Source organism: Bubalus bubalis, chromosome 8 (genome assembly GCF_019923935.1).
Source record: "Bubalus bubalis isolate 160015118507 breed Murrah chromosome 8, NDDB_SH_1, whole genome shotgun sequence".
NCBI classification, from domain to species: domain Eukaryota; kingdom Metazoa; phylum Chordata; class Mammalia; order Artiodactyla; family Bovidae; genus Bubalus; species Bubalus bubalis.
Window position 1 is genome coordinate 95,971,928 of NC_059164.1, and position 15,363 is coordinate 95,987,290.

General features: G+C 44.2%; 1 protein-coding gene across 2 annotated transcripts in view; it reads right to left on the minus strand.

Annotated features, from left to right (window-relative positions):
* Positions 1–364: 364 nt before the first annotated feature.
* CHCHD3 (coiled-coil-helix-coiled-coil-helix domain containing 3) overlaps positions 365–15,363 on the minus strand; it is a 285,897-nt gene continuing 270,898 nt past the window's right edge. For both annotated transcript variants that reach the window (XM_025291546.3, XM_006047727.4), the window contains one exon: positions 365–1,091. In XM_025291546.3, the coding sequence (XP_025147331.1) occupies positions 1,068–1,091 (24 nt within the window). In that variant the 3' untranslated portion in view covers positions 365–1,067. The remainder of the gene's footprint in view (positions 1,092–15,363) is intronic.

Here is a 15,363-nt window from a genome sequence, read left to right on the forward strand (position 1 = left end):
AGAGAAGAGGCTCTCGGGGTTAATTTGTTTTTCTTTTTCCTTTTAACATTTTTCTAGTATTGCAGGGTCAGAAGTGCCTAACCCAGGAACTAGTGGTTGCTCCAGGCAGGATGGCTTTGGTCATCGCAAAGAAAGGAAGGGTCGTGCAATTGGTAAGGATCTTACTGAACCCTACCTCCCCGGGAGGCAAATTATAACTTTGCCTGTCTGAGGTTCTACAAAAAGTGTTGGAGCTTTTTAGAGGAAAGGTACCACACAAATGCAAATTAATAACATTGTAAGTCAACTCAATTCCCGTAAGGATAACCATTTAACCCGGCAAAAAAAGAAAAACAAAAAACACACAAAGCCCCAGACTATGACAGTCTTTGTCAGAAAATATATTTATTATTGATAGTGAGTGAAGTAAAGATGTCGGTTTTTCATGATAAAGGAGAGGTTGCAGAAGCCAGGTTGCCTTTATGTTTATAAAAAAATGCCTTATTTCACTTGTAATCAGAAACATTATTCCAGTAAAAGAGGTACATTTTCTCTTTTTGTCTTCTTACATGATCACCATAATAAGTTAAAATAAAGTAGCTTTTAGATAGTCAAGGCAGAAAAGGAAAAGGGAGAAGCCTGACATGCCACAGCGCAGCCAATTCCGCCAACATTGCTGGCCGGAGATGGAGGAAATCTGGCCTCCTCTTCTCCCCACTCCAGTGACCTCAGCCCTTGATTCCAAGCCCTGGTTCTGTGGGAGCCCAGGTTCACCAAACGATGGAGCCTGGTTAGAAGAGGAAGTCGAATAGAAAGTACACAAGGTGGAGAGGGCTGCCTTTCTTTGTAATTATCATAAATGGGGTTTATTAACACCGCGGCATGTCCTTGACGGATGATCCCTGATCTAGGCCTTGGCTTTTCAAACTGTTGCTGATCAAACCGAGATACACTTCTGCTGAATTTGCTCTCCGATGTTTCTCTCTAATGATCTTCTCTTTAAATGGGTTGCTTTCTCACTAGGAAAAAAGAAACGTTCCACCTCTGGAATTAAGTTGAAGGAATTGTCCTTCTTCTAAAAGTTGATTTTATCCTCCCTTCTCAAGCGTACTCTGCAAGAGAAAGAGAAAACGTAAGATTTAGCATCAGAAGGAGGGGGCCAGAAATGGGCAGGAACTTAGCACTGTTGTGTTGCTTTTCAAAGACCCACCTCAAAAACATGTACAGCAAGGCATAAGCTTCCTAGTCTCGAAATATGACTACCTCTAATGAACACCACTAGGGAATCACGAATAATCTCCAAATAAGCCCTCCCCCCACCATATCCAACTGAACCCTAAGGGTGACCCCGGCCTGGCCTGTGAGTAAGGGTACGGGGGGAGCGTGGCTGCTGTCTCACTACCCTGGGCATCTGGGGATGTGTGGGAGCTTTCTGGTGGCATGGACTGGGAGAAAGCTATTGCCAACGGGCCAAGGGTGGTGGGGGGGTGGTGGGGGTGAAGTGGGGTAGAGAGAGCATCTCTCAGTTAAAGTCAAGATCTGGTCCCTTAAACTTCTGCTCACTTGAGGCAGGGTGCAGCTCTTCATGAACTCACAATGCTGGCTGGAGCTACACACATCTAAGTAAGTATTCCCACATTTCAGAAACGGCCCCTACATTCTATTTAGTTATCTGTGTGGGTGGGTGTGAGGAACAGCAAACAGGGAGAATTCTTTTTTCCCCAGCTTTATTGAGAATTAATTGACATGCATCACTGTACAGGTTTAAGGTATACAGCATTATGGTTTGATTTATATATATTCTGAAATGATTGTTACAATAGGTTTAATGTCCATTATCTAATATAGACACAATAAAAATAAAAGACACAAATCATCCTTGTACCGAGAACTCTAAGACTCACTTCCTTAACAACTTTCCTATTTCATAATGCAGTGTTACTCATTTCTAGTACTTATCTTGTAACTGGAAGTTTGTGCCTCTGACCACCTTCCTCCAATACCTCCACCACGCCACATCCCCCCACACCTGCCACCTCTTGTAACCAGAAATCTTGTCTTTTTCTATAAGCTTGGTGTTTTGTTTTTTGCTTATAGATTTGACATATAAGTGAGATCATACAGACTTGTCTTTCTTTGTCAAATTTATTACCCTTAGCATAATGCCTTCAACGTCCACCCACACTGCAGCAAATAGTAGGATTTCCTTGGGTTTTTTGTAGCTGAATAATATTCCACTGCACCACAACTTCTTTGTCCATTATCTACTGATAGAAACAGGTTGTTTCCATGTTTTGACCATTATAAATAATCCCACTATGAACATGCAGATGTATTTTTCAAGTTTGTGGTTTTTTTCCCTTTGGATATATTCCCAGAAGTGGAATTGTTGGATGATATAACAGTTCTATTTTTAATTTCTTAGAATCCTCCATACTGTTTTCCATAGTTACTACACCAATTTAATAATCCCACCAATAGTGCACAAGGGTTCCCTTTTCTCCCCATTTATGCAGTATTTGTTATCTCCTGTTTCTTTGATGATGGCCATTCTAACAGGTATGAGGTAATATCTCATTGTAATTTTAATCTGCATTTCCCTGATGGCTAGTGATATTGAATATCTTTTCATATATCTGTTGGCCATTCATATATCTTTGAAAAAATGTCTATTAAGATCCTTTGTCCATTTTTTAATTGGATCTTTTTCTTTGCTACTGAGTTGCATGAATTCTTTATATTACATAGGATATTAAACCCTAATCAGAAACATGGTTTGCAAATATTTCTTTCCCATTCTCTAGGTTGTTTTTTCACTTTGTTGGCTTCTTTGGTTGTCCACAAGCTTTTTAGTTTGATAGAGTCCCACTTGTGTATTTTGTTGCTTGTACTTTAGGTATGATTTCCAAACACTAATTATCAACACTGATGTTATGGAGCTTTTTATCCTATGTTTTCTTCTGAGAGGTTCATGTTTTCTTTTACTTCAGCCTTTAATCAATTTTGAGTTAATATTTGTGAGTGGTATATGACAGGGGTCTAGTTTTTATTCCTTGACATATGAATATCCAATTTTCCCAGTACCATTTATTGAAGAGACTTTCTCCATTGAACATTCTTGGCTCCCTTGTCAAACATTATTTGACTGTATGTGCTTGGGTTTAATTCTGGGCTCTCAATTCTGTTTCACTGGTCTATGTGTCTATACCATAGATAGCACCATACTGTTTTAATTATTATAGCTCCAGAGTATAGTTTGAGATCAGGAGATATGACACCTCCTGCTTTGCTCTTCTTTCTCAGGATTCCTTTGGCTATTCATGGTCTATTGTGGTTCCAAAAATTTTTAGAAGTGTGTTTTTTTCCCCTCTCTTTCCCCCCCTATTTTTATATTAAAAAATACCGTTGGAATCTTGTTAGGGACTGCAAAAAATCTATAGATGACATTTGTTAGTATCACCATTTTAGAAGCATTAATTCTTCCAATCAGTGAATACCTTTCCATTTATTTGTATCTTCTTTGATCCCTTTCATCAATGTCTTATAGCTTTCAGAGGAGAGATCTCTGATCTCCTTGGTTAAAAATATTCCTAAGCATTGTATTGTTTTTTAATGTTACTATGAAGTGAAGTGAAAGTTGCTCAGTCGTGTCTGACTCTCTGTGTCCCCAAGGACTATACAGTCCATGGAATTCTCCAGGGCAGAACACTGCAGTGGGTAGCCTTTCCCTTCTCCAGGGGATCTTCCCAACCCAGGGATTGAACCCAGGTCTCTTGTATTGCAGGCAGATTGTTTACCAGCTAACCCACAAGGGATAGATGGGATTAATTTCTTTTTTAGAAAATTCACTGTTAGTGTATAGAAACACTACTGATTTTTGTATTCTGCAACTTTATTGAATTTGTTGATCAATTCTAACAGTTTTCTTGGTTGGGTTTTTAAGATTTTCTACATACAAAATCCTAAACAAACACACAGAAGTTCTCAATGATCAGATTAAAACTCTAACTAGCTGGGCCTGGAGATAAACTGTCTCTATTTTTTTAGGACACCAAGCACAGCAGGAGCCCAACTCAGGGAAGCTCCCACGCTAGAAGCAGAAGGCAAAGAAACCCAGCATAGGGAAAGGCCCATCGTACTGGAAACCGGGACAGCAAAAAACGAACTCAGCAGGAAGCTCACGCGGCCCAGTCTCAGATTCCAGAAGACCTCCAGTTAAGGTAAGAGGTCCTCGCTCCTGTGGCTGGAGGGGCCTTTACAATCTCTCATTTCTTGTTTCCTCGAACCTCCCGCAAACAGGCGGGCGGCAGGGGCACAACTGAGGGACTCTGGAGAGGCTACTCCTCAGCATGTCCCAAAGGCGCTATCTGCTGAGCCCCAGGAGCTGCTACCCAAGCCGGTGCGGGTTCTTCTGTCCTTTCTCTTCTCTGTGCCAAGGATCAGACCAATGAAACTGTGAGCACCAGTCAGATATTTAGCAAATTTTCCAGCAGGCTATGAAGGGGATTCCTTGGCACATTTTTCCCACTGCTTTTTCCTCCTGTCCTTCAGCTCTCTCCCGGGACTCAAGCCCGGCCAAAACTAATGAAACTCAGGCTCTGATGTCTCACTGCAAAAATTCATTGAGAGACAAAGCGATAAGAGGTGGATTTGTTAGGATCCAGAGAGAAGCCACACTTCAGGATGTAAACCATTGCCGAGGGCAAGGGCTGGGGCCATGGAATTAGGCCTGCCTAGGTTTTGTGGAGAAGGCAATGGCACCCCACTCCAGTACTCTTGCCTGGAAAATCCCATGGACGGATGAGCCTGGTAGGCTGCAGTCCATGGGGTCACAAAGAGTCGGACACGACTGAGCGACGTCACTTCACTTCACAAGAAGACAAAAGTCTTCTTTAGTTTTGAAGAATCCTTTCTCCTTTAGTTTTGAAATTAATCAAGAGGAAGAGGCTGGGTCAGGCCCAAGATTGCCTCTGATTTGTTCATGCCTTCTTCCTTCCATCCCTCACACTTCCAGCCACTTATTCACGTATCCAACTTCTTAACTGAGCTCCTACTACTGCTGCTAAGTCGCTTCAGTCGTGTCCGACTCTGTGTGACCCCATAGATGGCAGCCCACCAGGCCCCACTGTCCCTGGGATTCTCCAGGCAAGAACACTGGAGTGGGTTGCCATTTCCTCCTCCAATGCATGAAAGTGAAAAGTGAAAGTGAAGTCGCCTGGTCGTGTCCGACTCTTAGCGACCCCATGGACTGCAGCCTACCAGGCTCCTTCATCCATAGGATTTTCCAGGCAAGAGTACTGGAGTGGGTTGCCATTGCCTTCTCCTACTAGGCACTCATTATACTGAGTTAGGTGATATGAGGAAAGAGGCATAATAAAGAGTAATAACTTGCTATTTTTAAAAATAATTTGCTAAATACATTAAAATTTTCTTTTCCTGAATAAATGATACATGTACACAGTGTAAGACTCAGGAACAAAGAATACATAGGACGAAGTCACTTTTCCCTTTCTCCTACTTCCCAGTTTTTTGTGTACTCTTCCAGAGAAGGTATTAGTTCAAAAGCAAGAGTGGTGCTGCCTATTTCAGAAGAGGGTAACTCTCTGCAGCTGGAGTGATCAAGCAAGGCACCTCCAATGACCTTCCACTCTGGACAGAATACACAGACAGAAGGACTGGAGGTGGGGGGTGAGGCGGGGAAGAACTGGGAAAGACTCAGAGGAGGGCACAAGCCCATTATGCATGGGATGAAGAATGAAGGAGAGGCAGGCCCAGCTAGAGGAAAGAACAGACACTCAGGACGCACCAAGGAAGAGTATAAAAAGGGCCCCCTGTGAATGTTAGGGTGGGATTCGTTCTTGTTGGCCACTGAAAAAACCTGGGAATCCAACAATTATTTTTTTCTTGATAGGAAAATGTCATTTAGAAAGGTTACCCTGACATCCTTAATACAACGGCTTCAACGGAGAAGTGTGTGGAGGCAGGAAAACCAAGAGGAGGCAGATTAGAAATGAAGCCAGGCTGGGAGCAAGAAACGGTGATAAAAAGACAGCGGAAAGGGGAGAAAGCAGTGATGGAACCTCAGGCATGAGGGCTCCTCACCGACAGGGAGGAAGGCGGTGTGACCAAAAGACACAGGCAAGTCAGTGAGAGGAGTCATTTTGGGAATAAGAAAGATGACTCTAATTTTGGGTCTGAGATGATGATGAGACATCCCAGAAGGAAAGGTCCAGAGGGAAGTTGCAGGCTTGGGAAAGAGCTCAAAGGTCTTTAGAGATAAATATTTAAGGATAGAGATGAAGAAAGGAGACTGAAATAAAGGGGATGAAAAGGAAGAGGAGGACAAATAAGCATCCTGGGTCATAGGAGCACAGGGGGAAGAGCATACCCTAAAGGTTATCCTAAAGTGTCCATGATGACAGGTTTCTAAGAAGCCTATGTCCATGGGGCACAAAAGATATAAAAGCAGACTAAGCAGTGTGTAGAGGACGCATATAGAAATGGTCAGAAAAGACGATGCAGTCAAAGAGGAAGTGAATCAGAAAAGCTAGACGCGTCTAGAGAAAACTGAAAAGACAAAGCAGATCAAGCGGAAGACTCCACTCGGCAGAGAATCGCCTTGCAGAATTAACACCAGAACGTGAGGCTTCTCTCAAACCCATCACTCAAGTATGAGCTCGCTATTTGTTTGAAAGCTTAAAAATCGAGCCCTTACCATGTAAAAGTCAGACCAGGCAATGCCACAGCCATCATTTATCCTCACACCCTTATGACTTGATCTGGGAAAGCCTCTCCAACTATAGAGGTGGGAAGCTCTATAAACTCCAGATACACAGACAACCTTGCCACAACATTAGTTGTTAATACAAAACGGAAGTCAGTGTAAAGAGATCTACACTGAGGTTATGCAAGGGCACTTAGGTACTACAGAACATGATCACTTTGCAGGTTATAATCTGTTACCTGCCTGCTCAAAACCACATAGCTGTGCCTCATTCTACAATTCAGGTCTCACAGTGATAGCAACAGTCGTGTGACCACGTACCTCTTTTCCAATGTTACAAAATGATCCACAGTGACCACAATATAACTGAAAGCAACTGCTAAGAGTATTGGCAAGAGTCTAGGGAACCTTTTTACTGTTCTCCTCCCTGTAACCCTGACTGAATACAGAAGGGTAATTTTTCAGCCCGGTCATGTAATGCTAAGAATGTCAGACTCTCTTAAGAGAGACAAGCTGCACCTTGGATGGTGTGACGATCATGGGCCAGTCTACCAGGAAGACACTAAAGAACATTTTTGAACAAATATAAAACATGAAAGAAGTAACGAGTCACAAAATACCTTGCTATGTGTATTAAAAAGTGCATCCTCAAAGAGTGCACGGCCGTTCACCTGATTCCCAGGCGACTCCCTGAAGACACAGGGGGCGAGGCTGTGTCTTCCAGGGCTGGTCTACACATACACATGTTGTCAAACTGCACTCAGCTGCCACCAATGGGTGGTGGAGGTGGTACAAGACCACCTCATTTCTGTCAGAGACATTCAAAGACACAATGTCAAGTTGAAATTTTTTTTCAATGAACAAACTGGTAAAAACATTTCGTGTTTTTACTGTATCACAAGTATGCAATAAAAACCTGCCCCAACCCAGGAGCAAGGACCTCTGGGTGGAGGGCTCCTGAGGCCTGACAGGGTCTGTATCAGTCAGCTTCCACGTATAGGTTTTTTAAGTCGCTGCTGTTGGGCTGAAGTTCAACTCTGCATAAATTTAACGCTGCATAAATTAACATAAGAAATTCCCCAAAGAATGAGGGAAAAGATTTGCAAGTTATAAAAAATTGCTTCCTTCATTTAAGGAACTGCTAACACTTAATCTTAATGTGGAGAAAGAAATTCCTGGCATTTGCTCATCATTCACGTAGTGGGGCCTGAGGAAACGCCTTTATCAACAGCTGGGTAAATTACCCAAAGGAGCGACTGGTTCAGACACCCACACAGCTCTTTTCCTAAGTCTCTCTGATCCCGGCCACTGAGGAAGAAGCTAGCAAAGCACCCTGTCAGACAGGAGCAGGGCCCCTGGGGACAAGAGGATGCGTGCCATTTCCATTGATTAAGATGATCTAAAGGTCTTCCTCAAATATTTTAGTTACATAGTGATCTCATCAACTGCTTTTGTGGAGGGGTGGACCACCACTGGCAGCGCGTGAGCTACTGGTCCTCTCCGTATATGTAAGAGGAATTATGGTAACCCTGGGTTACTCATGATTATCATGACAATAAAAAGTGTTCCTGGATTTCAAAAGACCTAGTAAAGCTGGGTTATGGAAGAAGGAAGGCTTAGCAGGGCAAGGTTTACCTGGAAACAGAAACGTGTCCTGACAAACCTGAGTTTTCACTACAGAGGGACAGGAAGAGTGGAAAGCGGAAGAGAATGGAGCTCTGAGGAGGAACAGGGAGTGCGAGAGACAGGAGGAGAAGACTGTGAGAAGTAAGAGAAAGTAATCAATAAATTCAATTTATGAGAAGCACAAAGCGTGCCTTGTCTGTGTGCCAAGTACTATTCCTGGCCACCTGAAAATCCGATTAGCTAACTTATTTTGTTTTCAGTATCTGTCTCTTCCCCCCAGCAAGTGCTGTTCTTTATTCTTCCTTCTTGGAGGAAACGCAGGTTAATTTTTTCATGCCTGGGTCTAGTTTCATCTCTTCTTATGACAAATGCTCTCTGTGTGATATTCAAATTAAGTTACAAGTAATTAACTGTTTATACAACTTGCTGTAATAACAGACAAAACACTAACGTACTGCACTTCTAACTCTTGAAGCATAAACACTAGAAAAGAAGTGCCTATTAAGAAAAGTAAGAGTCTATTACCACAGTAATATTTCTTCTATTAAAACCAGATTTTTTTTTTAAGAAAATGTCATAAAGCAACTATTACTCTCAGAAGGTGCTTTAGAAAAGGACTCCTGTGACAGAAGAGGCTGGAGTAATAAATCTGAACTTTGGAATTTCATTTGCTTTGACATGACTCCAAATCTGAAGGGGTGTCCCATGGAAGGATGGGAATGCTCTCCTCAACGCCCATGAGTCCTCCTGAGGATAAGTGGCCCATTAGGTGATTAAGAAACCTCACTGTGAGTGAATGAAAGTCGCTCAGTCGTATCCAACTCTTTGCGGACCCCGTGGACTATACAGTCCATGGAAGTCTGCAGGCCAGAGTACTGGAGTGGGTAGCCTTTCCCTTCTCCAGGGGATCTTCCCAACCCAGGGATCGAACCCAGGTCCCCCACATTGTAAGTGGATTCTTTACCAGCTGAGCCAAAAGGGAAGCCCAAGAATACTGGAGTGGGTAGCCTTTCCCTTCTCCAGAGGATCTTCCTGACCCAGGAATCGAAGTGGAGTCTCCTGCATTGCAGGCGGATTCTTTATCAACTGAGCTATGAGGGAAGCCCCAAGAAACATCATTAGGTGGTGATGATAAACAAGTCTTCAGACACAATAAGAGCAGGCCCCCTTTTAAGCCTTCTCAGAAGGTGAACCTTTCTGGTTTATCTTGGTGCTCCCTGAAGGTGGGATTAGAAGCAACAGCCTAAGGAGAGGGTCTCTGATGTGGGTCAGGGGACGGGAGCGGGTGCCTGGGAGCAGCAGAGCCAAGGAAGGGTCCAGTCACAAGTGTGAGCTGGCCAGGGGGCTGTTCCCTCGCCTGGGTGCCCTTTCCTCCCTCCCGCCCAGGAAAACCGGATGTGGCTCCCCATTTGGCAGCACCTATAGCTGCAATGGCTTCCCAGGTGGTAAAGAACCCGCCTGCCAACACAGGTGGCATAATGAGACTTGGATTCCATCCCTGGATTGGGATGATCCCCTGGAGGAGAGCATGGCAACCCACTCCAGTATTCTTGCCTGGAGAATCCCATGGACAGAGGAGCCTGGTGGGCTACAGTCCATGGGGTTGCAAAGAGTCACACACAACTGAAGTGACTTAGCACACATGCACAGCTGCAGTGGGGCAAGAGGATGGGAGAAAGGAACTTCTTTTTCAGAGGCTCCTGACCTCTGTCTAAGACATCTGATTTATTGCTGAGGCTGAGAACAGAACTAGTCAGTCTGATGAGACTGCTGCAGGTGGCTCAGACCCAGGAGGCTGTGACTGGCAGCCCCGCCTCTCCTGAGAGTGGGGAGTCAGACTTGGCAAGATCTCTGAGGCTAAAGACCTCTCACGTGGTTCAGGCCAATGGGGCTCTAGAGCTGTGGTTCTCAGACTCCATGGGCGCATGAGGAATCTGTTGGGAGTTCAGATGTTCAGGTCCCACCTCAGATTCTTGGGGATGGACCAGGCACGTGCATTTTAAAGACATTCCCCCAGTGATTCTGATCATCCATGTCTGTGATCTGACATTACAGGGAACAGCGTACTGAGTCTGGCATCATCAAGTCATTCTGGTTTGGACTCTGTCCCATCTACAGACCTCTGAAACCCTTGGGGTGCTAATTTTTCCAAGGGAAGAGATGTGATTAGGTTATGTGATTTCTATGTCCTTCGAGCTCTAACAGCTTGAGTCTATGAAACCATTTGCATGTAATTTATAGCTCATCTTAAAACAACGATAAAATACAACTTGCTCTGAACACCAGGTTTTTCTTCCAAGAATTCTGATTTCTAAAGTGAAAGCTACCGATATGGTTTCAGGTGCTCTTCATACTCAAATAACAGGGATGTTATGTCCTCGATTCCTGATCTAGTGTAAATCCAAGTACAAGGGGAGATAAATCCACTGTTCTCAAGAACACCGACACGTCATGCCATGGCAAATTCCTCTACAGGCACTGATCTTGAGGTCTTCTATGCTGGAGGACAACCACAGACTGGGGTGTTGCTTATATTTTCAAAACAAAGAATCAGGTACACTAGTCTTGGAACAGAGTCACTTCATATTAGGATCTGGCTTCATTTATCGGGTCAAATAACTTTCTGATCTCCTCAAAGAGGTCAGCGGAAGCACACAGGCCTAAGTGAGGGCGGGGCTGACTCACTGATAAGATGTGCTCATTTCAGTCATTCCTGTAGCTGAGCTGCTTGCCTGGTCACTGCTCCACTACCCACTTGTTGATTTAAACCTTGGCTCCAGTTCAGGAGCTCTGTCTAGCCTCTACCATCTGACTCCAGCCTCCTTGCTCACCTCTGGCCCATGGACCTCTCCTGGGTCAGGCCTTTATTTCCAGTCTGGTCTTTCCTTGGCTCTTCTAAGCCGGCTTCCTGCTCTATTTCCATAATCCCTTACCACCCACGGTCCGTGGTGCATGGGGTGGAAGCCAGCCCAGGGCAGAGAAGCCTGGGGCCAGCTGAGGGATGTAGCCTGCTTTCTCCAATGCAGCTTATAGCCGGGGGGCTCCATTCTGCCAGGCAGCGCTGAGAGCACCACTGTTCACTCCACTGACTCTGGAGAAACTGTGAGACTCTTTTGCCCCCTCCCAGTTCATTCTGCTACCCTGGCTTCCTCGGGGCTGCCAGGACTATCTGCTTTAACGAAGGACCAGTCAACACACGGACCAATCAGAAGCATGGCTCTCCTTCCAGAGGGGAAGCTCAAGGCTGACAGCAAAATCTAAGAAGTAGAGGCATGAATGCTGGAAGCCACTGAAGCAGAGACGCTGCTTGTGCCAAAGAGCCCGTGTCTCTCACTGCGAAGGTGCTCAGGAGCCTGGGCACTCGTGTGCTCGGCTGCTTGCTCTCAGACATGGAATACATGAGAGCTACGAGGCCTTGGTGGACCACTGAGTTCAAATCCTTAATTCACTGAAGGAGAAACTGAAGCCCAGGTCACTGTGACTAGAGTGGAGTGTTCCAGCAGTCCCCATAAACTTCCCGCTCCGGTGAGCACAGGATGTTCAAGAATCGAGCCAGCTTCTGTACCTTTCTGTCAATAGCAGCAGGGCTGGGAAAGAGCTGGAAAGCTTAGAATGCTACCCACTAAGCAGCTACATTCTGCAAATAAACTGAGGGGCAGTGAAGGGAGTCCCAGGGAGCAGGGCAGTGCAGGCTGGGGAGCAGGCCCGTTCTACACGCCCGCTGTGTAAGCAGAACTTGGGCACGTTTTGGCCTACTAGTGGGCCAGGACTACTGGCTTCCTGCTGCTCCCTCCCTCCCATTCTCCTGTAAGGTACATGAAAGCAAGAGTGAATGTGAATCAGGCTTTGCCGGTAAGAACAGGTAATTCAATCTTGAAGAGTTTATAGAACGCTATAAGGCTTAAAAAAAAAAACAAAAAGCTATGAGGCTAAGCAGATATGAGAAATGAAAGACACAGAAGTCTATCAATCAATGTCCTCCTATATTTTTAAATGCTGTATTTCATAAAGCTAGCCAGTAGCTTTTAGGTCTTAGCAGTAATAATTACAGCAATTTAATATCTCTTTACCATTATGAAGAAAACATAACTTAATACATTGGAAGTAATGGTCTAAAATGTCTCGTCTTGACCATGAGGAATTGTTTAAGACTAGCTGAAGAAAGACTGATGTGAATTAAGTGGATGAATAAGAAACAAAAAGTAAGGCTAAGGAATATCCGGAAATTTTCTTATCAGTGAAATCTATTAGTCTAGAGAACAATGCCCCAAGGGAACCAGTGAAAGCCCAATCTTATGAGTCATTTAAAAGTGGAGTGGATTTGGCTATTGGAAGCATTCCAAGGGGAAAACACTTGTGCTGCGCAGGAAATGGACAACATGACCTAATAGGCTGCTGTTATGTTTAGTATCTTAGCATGTTCAACTTGTTCTTTGGATTTAACAAGGAAACGTAAGAAGAGGTGTTGACTGGTCAGGAACTGTAACAACAAATGAAGGGTCGGGACCATGTATCCTGCCCAAAGTCTCCAACAACAGGCACAGAACGGGGGTCACAAAGTCAGGCTAACTTCACACACACGGGAAAACATGGTGTTAGTGGAAAAGTAACTGCTCAGGAAACACTGGCCATTCTGGCATGGTCTTAAAATGGGACAGCGCTAAACTGCACCTTTGGTTTTCATCGTCATAACCCCACCCCTCTATTCGTTACTTGCAGTCTCAAAGATGACTTCATTCAGTCTTCAGGTTTTCCCCTTTCACTTCCTTCGTTATTGTCCTTCCCTCACCACCTTATTTCTGTGTTCCTGGATATCTCTTCACACACCCAACTCAAAAGCCAAACACTATTTATTTTTAAATTTGTTGTTTTATGGCAAGCTCTATCTTGGTCTAGTTGTTAAATTTACCATCATGACTTCCCTGGGTCTCAATTCTCTCAACTGTAAAATGGTGAAAATAAAACCATCTCTATTTACATCTCAAGTTGTCATAAAAAAACAAATAAGAGGATGGATGTGAAATGACCTTGAAATCTAAATCTATAGACATACAGGGGTTACCGGTTACTTCCCATTTCAATGCCGCTCATCTTAGGTTTAAAAGGTTTTGTGGACATATCATTTTAGTACTACCTAGTGTTATATACTCCAATTCTAATACTCGAATATAACAGCTGCGAAAACAACAGGCACCAGAAACACACTCACTGAAAATAGCATTATATTACACTGCAGAGGAGACAGGTGGGGAGGACGGGAGGACCGGATGACTGGGTTCCCCTTGGGAATCACTAGCAGTGATTTGCTGCTTTTGGCCAATAAGTTGGTTTTGGCACAGTTGAGGCAAGAAAGGAAAAACTTTAGACTTCCTGAATATTCTACAGAAATGGAATCCTCACAACACTGTAAATGATATGACCTCACTTCACAAGGCTCAGGGCTACAGAGCCAGTAAAAAACAGGGCTTGGATACAAACCCAGATTTGCCCAGTTCAAACCCTCTGCTGTACCATGTGGTATATTTGATTTTGTTACAAGTTAATTTTGTTTTACTCTATGAATGTGGGCTACTGATCTCACCAGGTGGTGTACACAGTTCAACACAACCCAGACAATCAGGACGGAATCAACACTCTAGACGCCTTTGCAGGCGCTGCTTCCGTGATGCTACAGATCACATTGTGGACATGGGCACCTGTGTTACAAGACGCCGGTGTCAAAATATACACTTTGTCCCCGCCATTCTCTGCACTGACTACCACCATCACCTGGATACAGCACCTACATCAAGCTAGAAAAATCCACGAATCCAACTTACAGGTTCCATGTGCTTTAGTCAGTACTGATATAGATGGTTGGAGATTGTTAAGAGCATATCAGAAGCTATTTTTAATTAATAAAATGAACTTAACATTAGCAACATTGCTTCTACCAAAAACCTTGAAAGAAAGGAATTTCTGGCACACTACGGATAGTCAGACAAGTGCCACAGGAGCGGAACAGATAAAAGCCTCAGGCCACAAGATCTTTAACAACAACACAGGCTTTTAATAAATCTTGGTTCCAGTTTTTTACACTAGTTTTGCTGTTATTTTCCAGCTATCCAGACAATACTGACCCTCCCATATTTCCAGCGTGTTAGAAATTTATACTAACTGGCATTATTATAACTACAGCAAATTAGACTGCAGGAAGGCATGCTGTGCAACTCAAACACTAGATTTAGTTGGGTTACAAGGTCAACTCTAGGGAGTTTGTCAGCAGAAAGAACCACAGTTTCCAACAATGTTCATCTCTCAGAACCACCTATATCCAACTGTTAAATCAGTTAAATGATAGGCAATTATGTGACCTGCCAGAATTGTTAATTTGCTTCAGGGTTTATCATTGGCTTTCTAAAGTACATAAATTAGGGAGAACACACGTCCTGTGATCCTCCCATTATTCTGCTATGAAAGATCATACGAAGCATATGGCTATGGTACACAGAAGCAATGGGAACTGCTTCCTAAGCCCATCTCTGGCCTCTCTTTTCCTGCCCAACTGAGTGGACTCTACCAACTGGCAGAAGACTGAGAGGTGCTTGCATTTGAGGGGTGGGGAGTATGGAGGGGTTGTTTCAGTTTTATGTCTGCCTTTTGTTTTTTTAAACCAGGCTCTTGGCATGACTGCTGCTAAGTTGCTTCAGGCGTGTCCGACTCTGTGCAACCCCACAGACGGCAGCCCACCAGGCTCCCCCATCCCTGGGATTCTCCAGGCAGGAACACTGGTGTGGGTTGCCATTTCCTTCTCCAATGCATGAAAGTGAAAAGTGAAAGTTAAGTCGCTCGGTCATGTTCGACTCTTAGCGACTCCATGGACTGCGGCCCACCAGGCTCCTCCATCCATGGGATTTCCCAGGCAAGAGTACTGGTGTGGGGTGCCAGTGCCTTCTCCATCGGCATGGCTACTACGTGTTTATGAACTTGAAGCTGTTGGCCTCTTAATGTGTATCCTTCCTCTTTGCTGGCTTTGACTACTGGCCCAGAATATG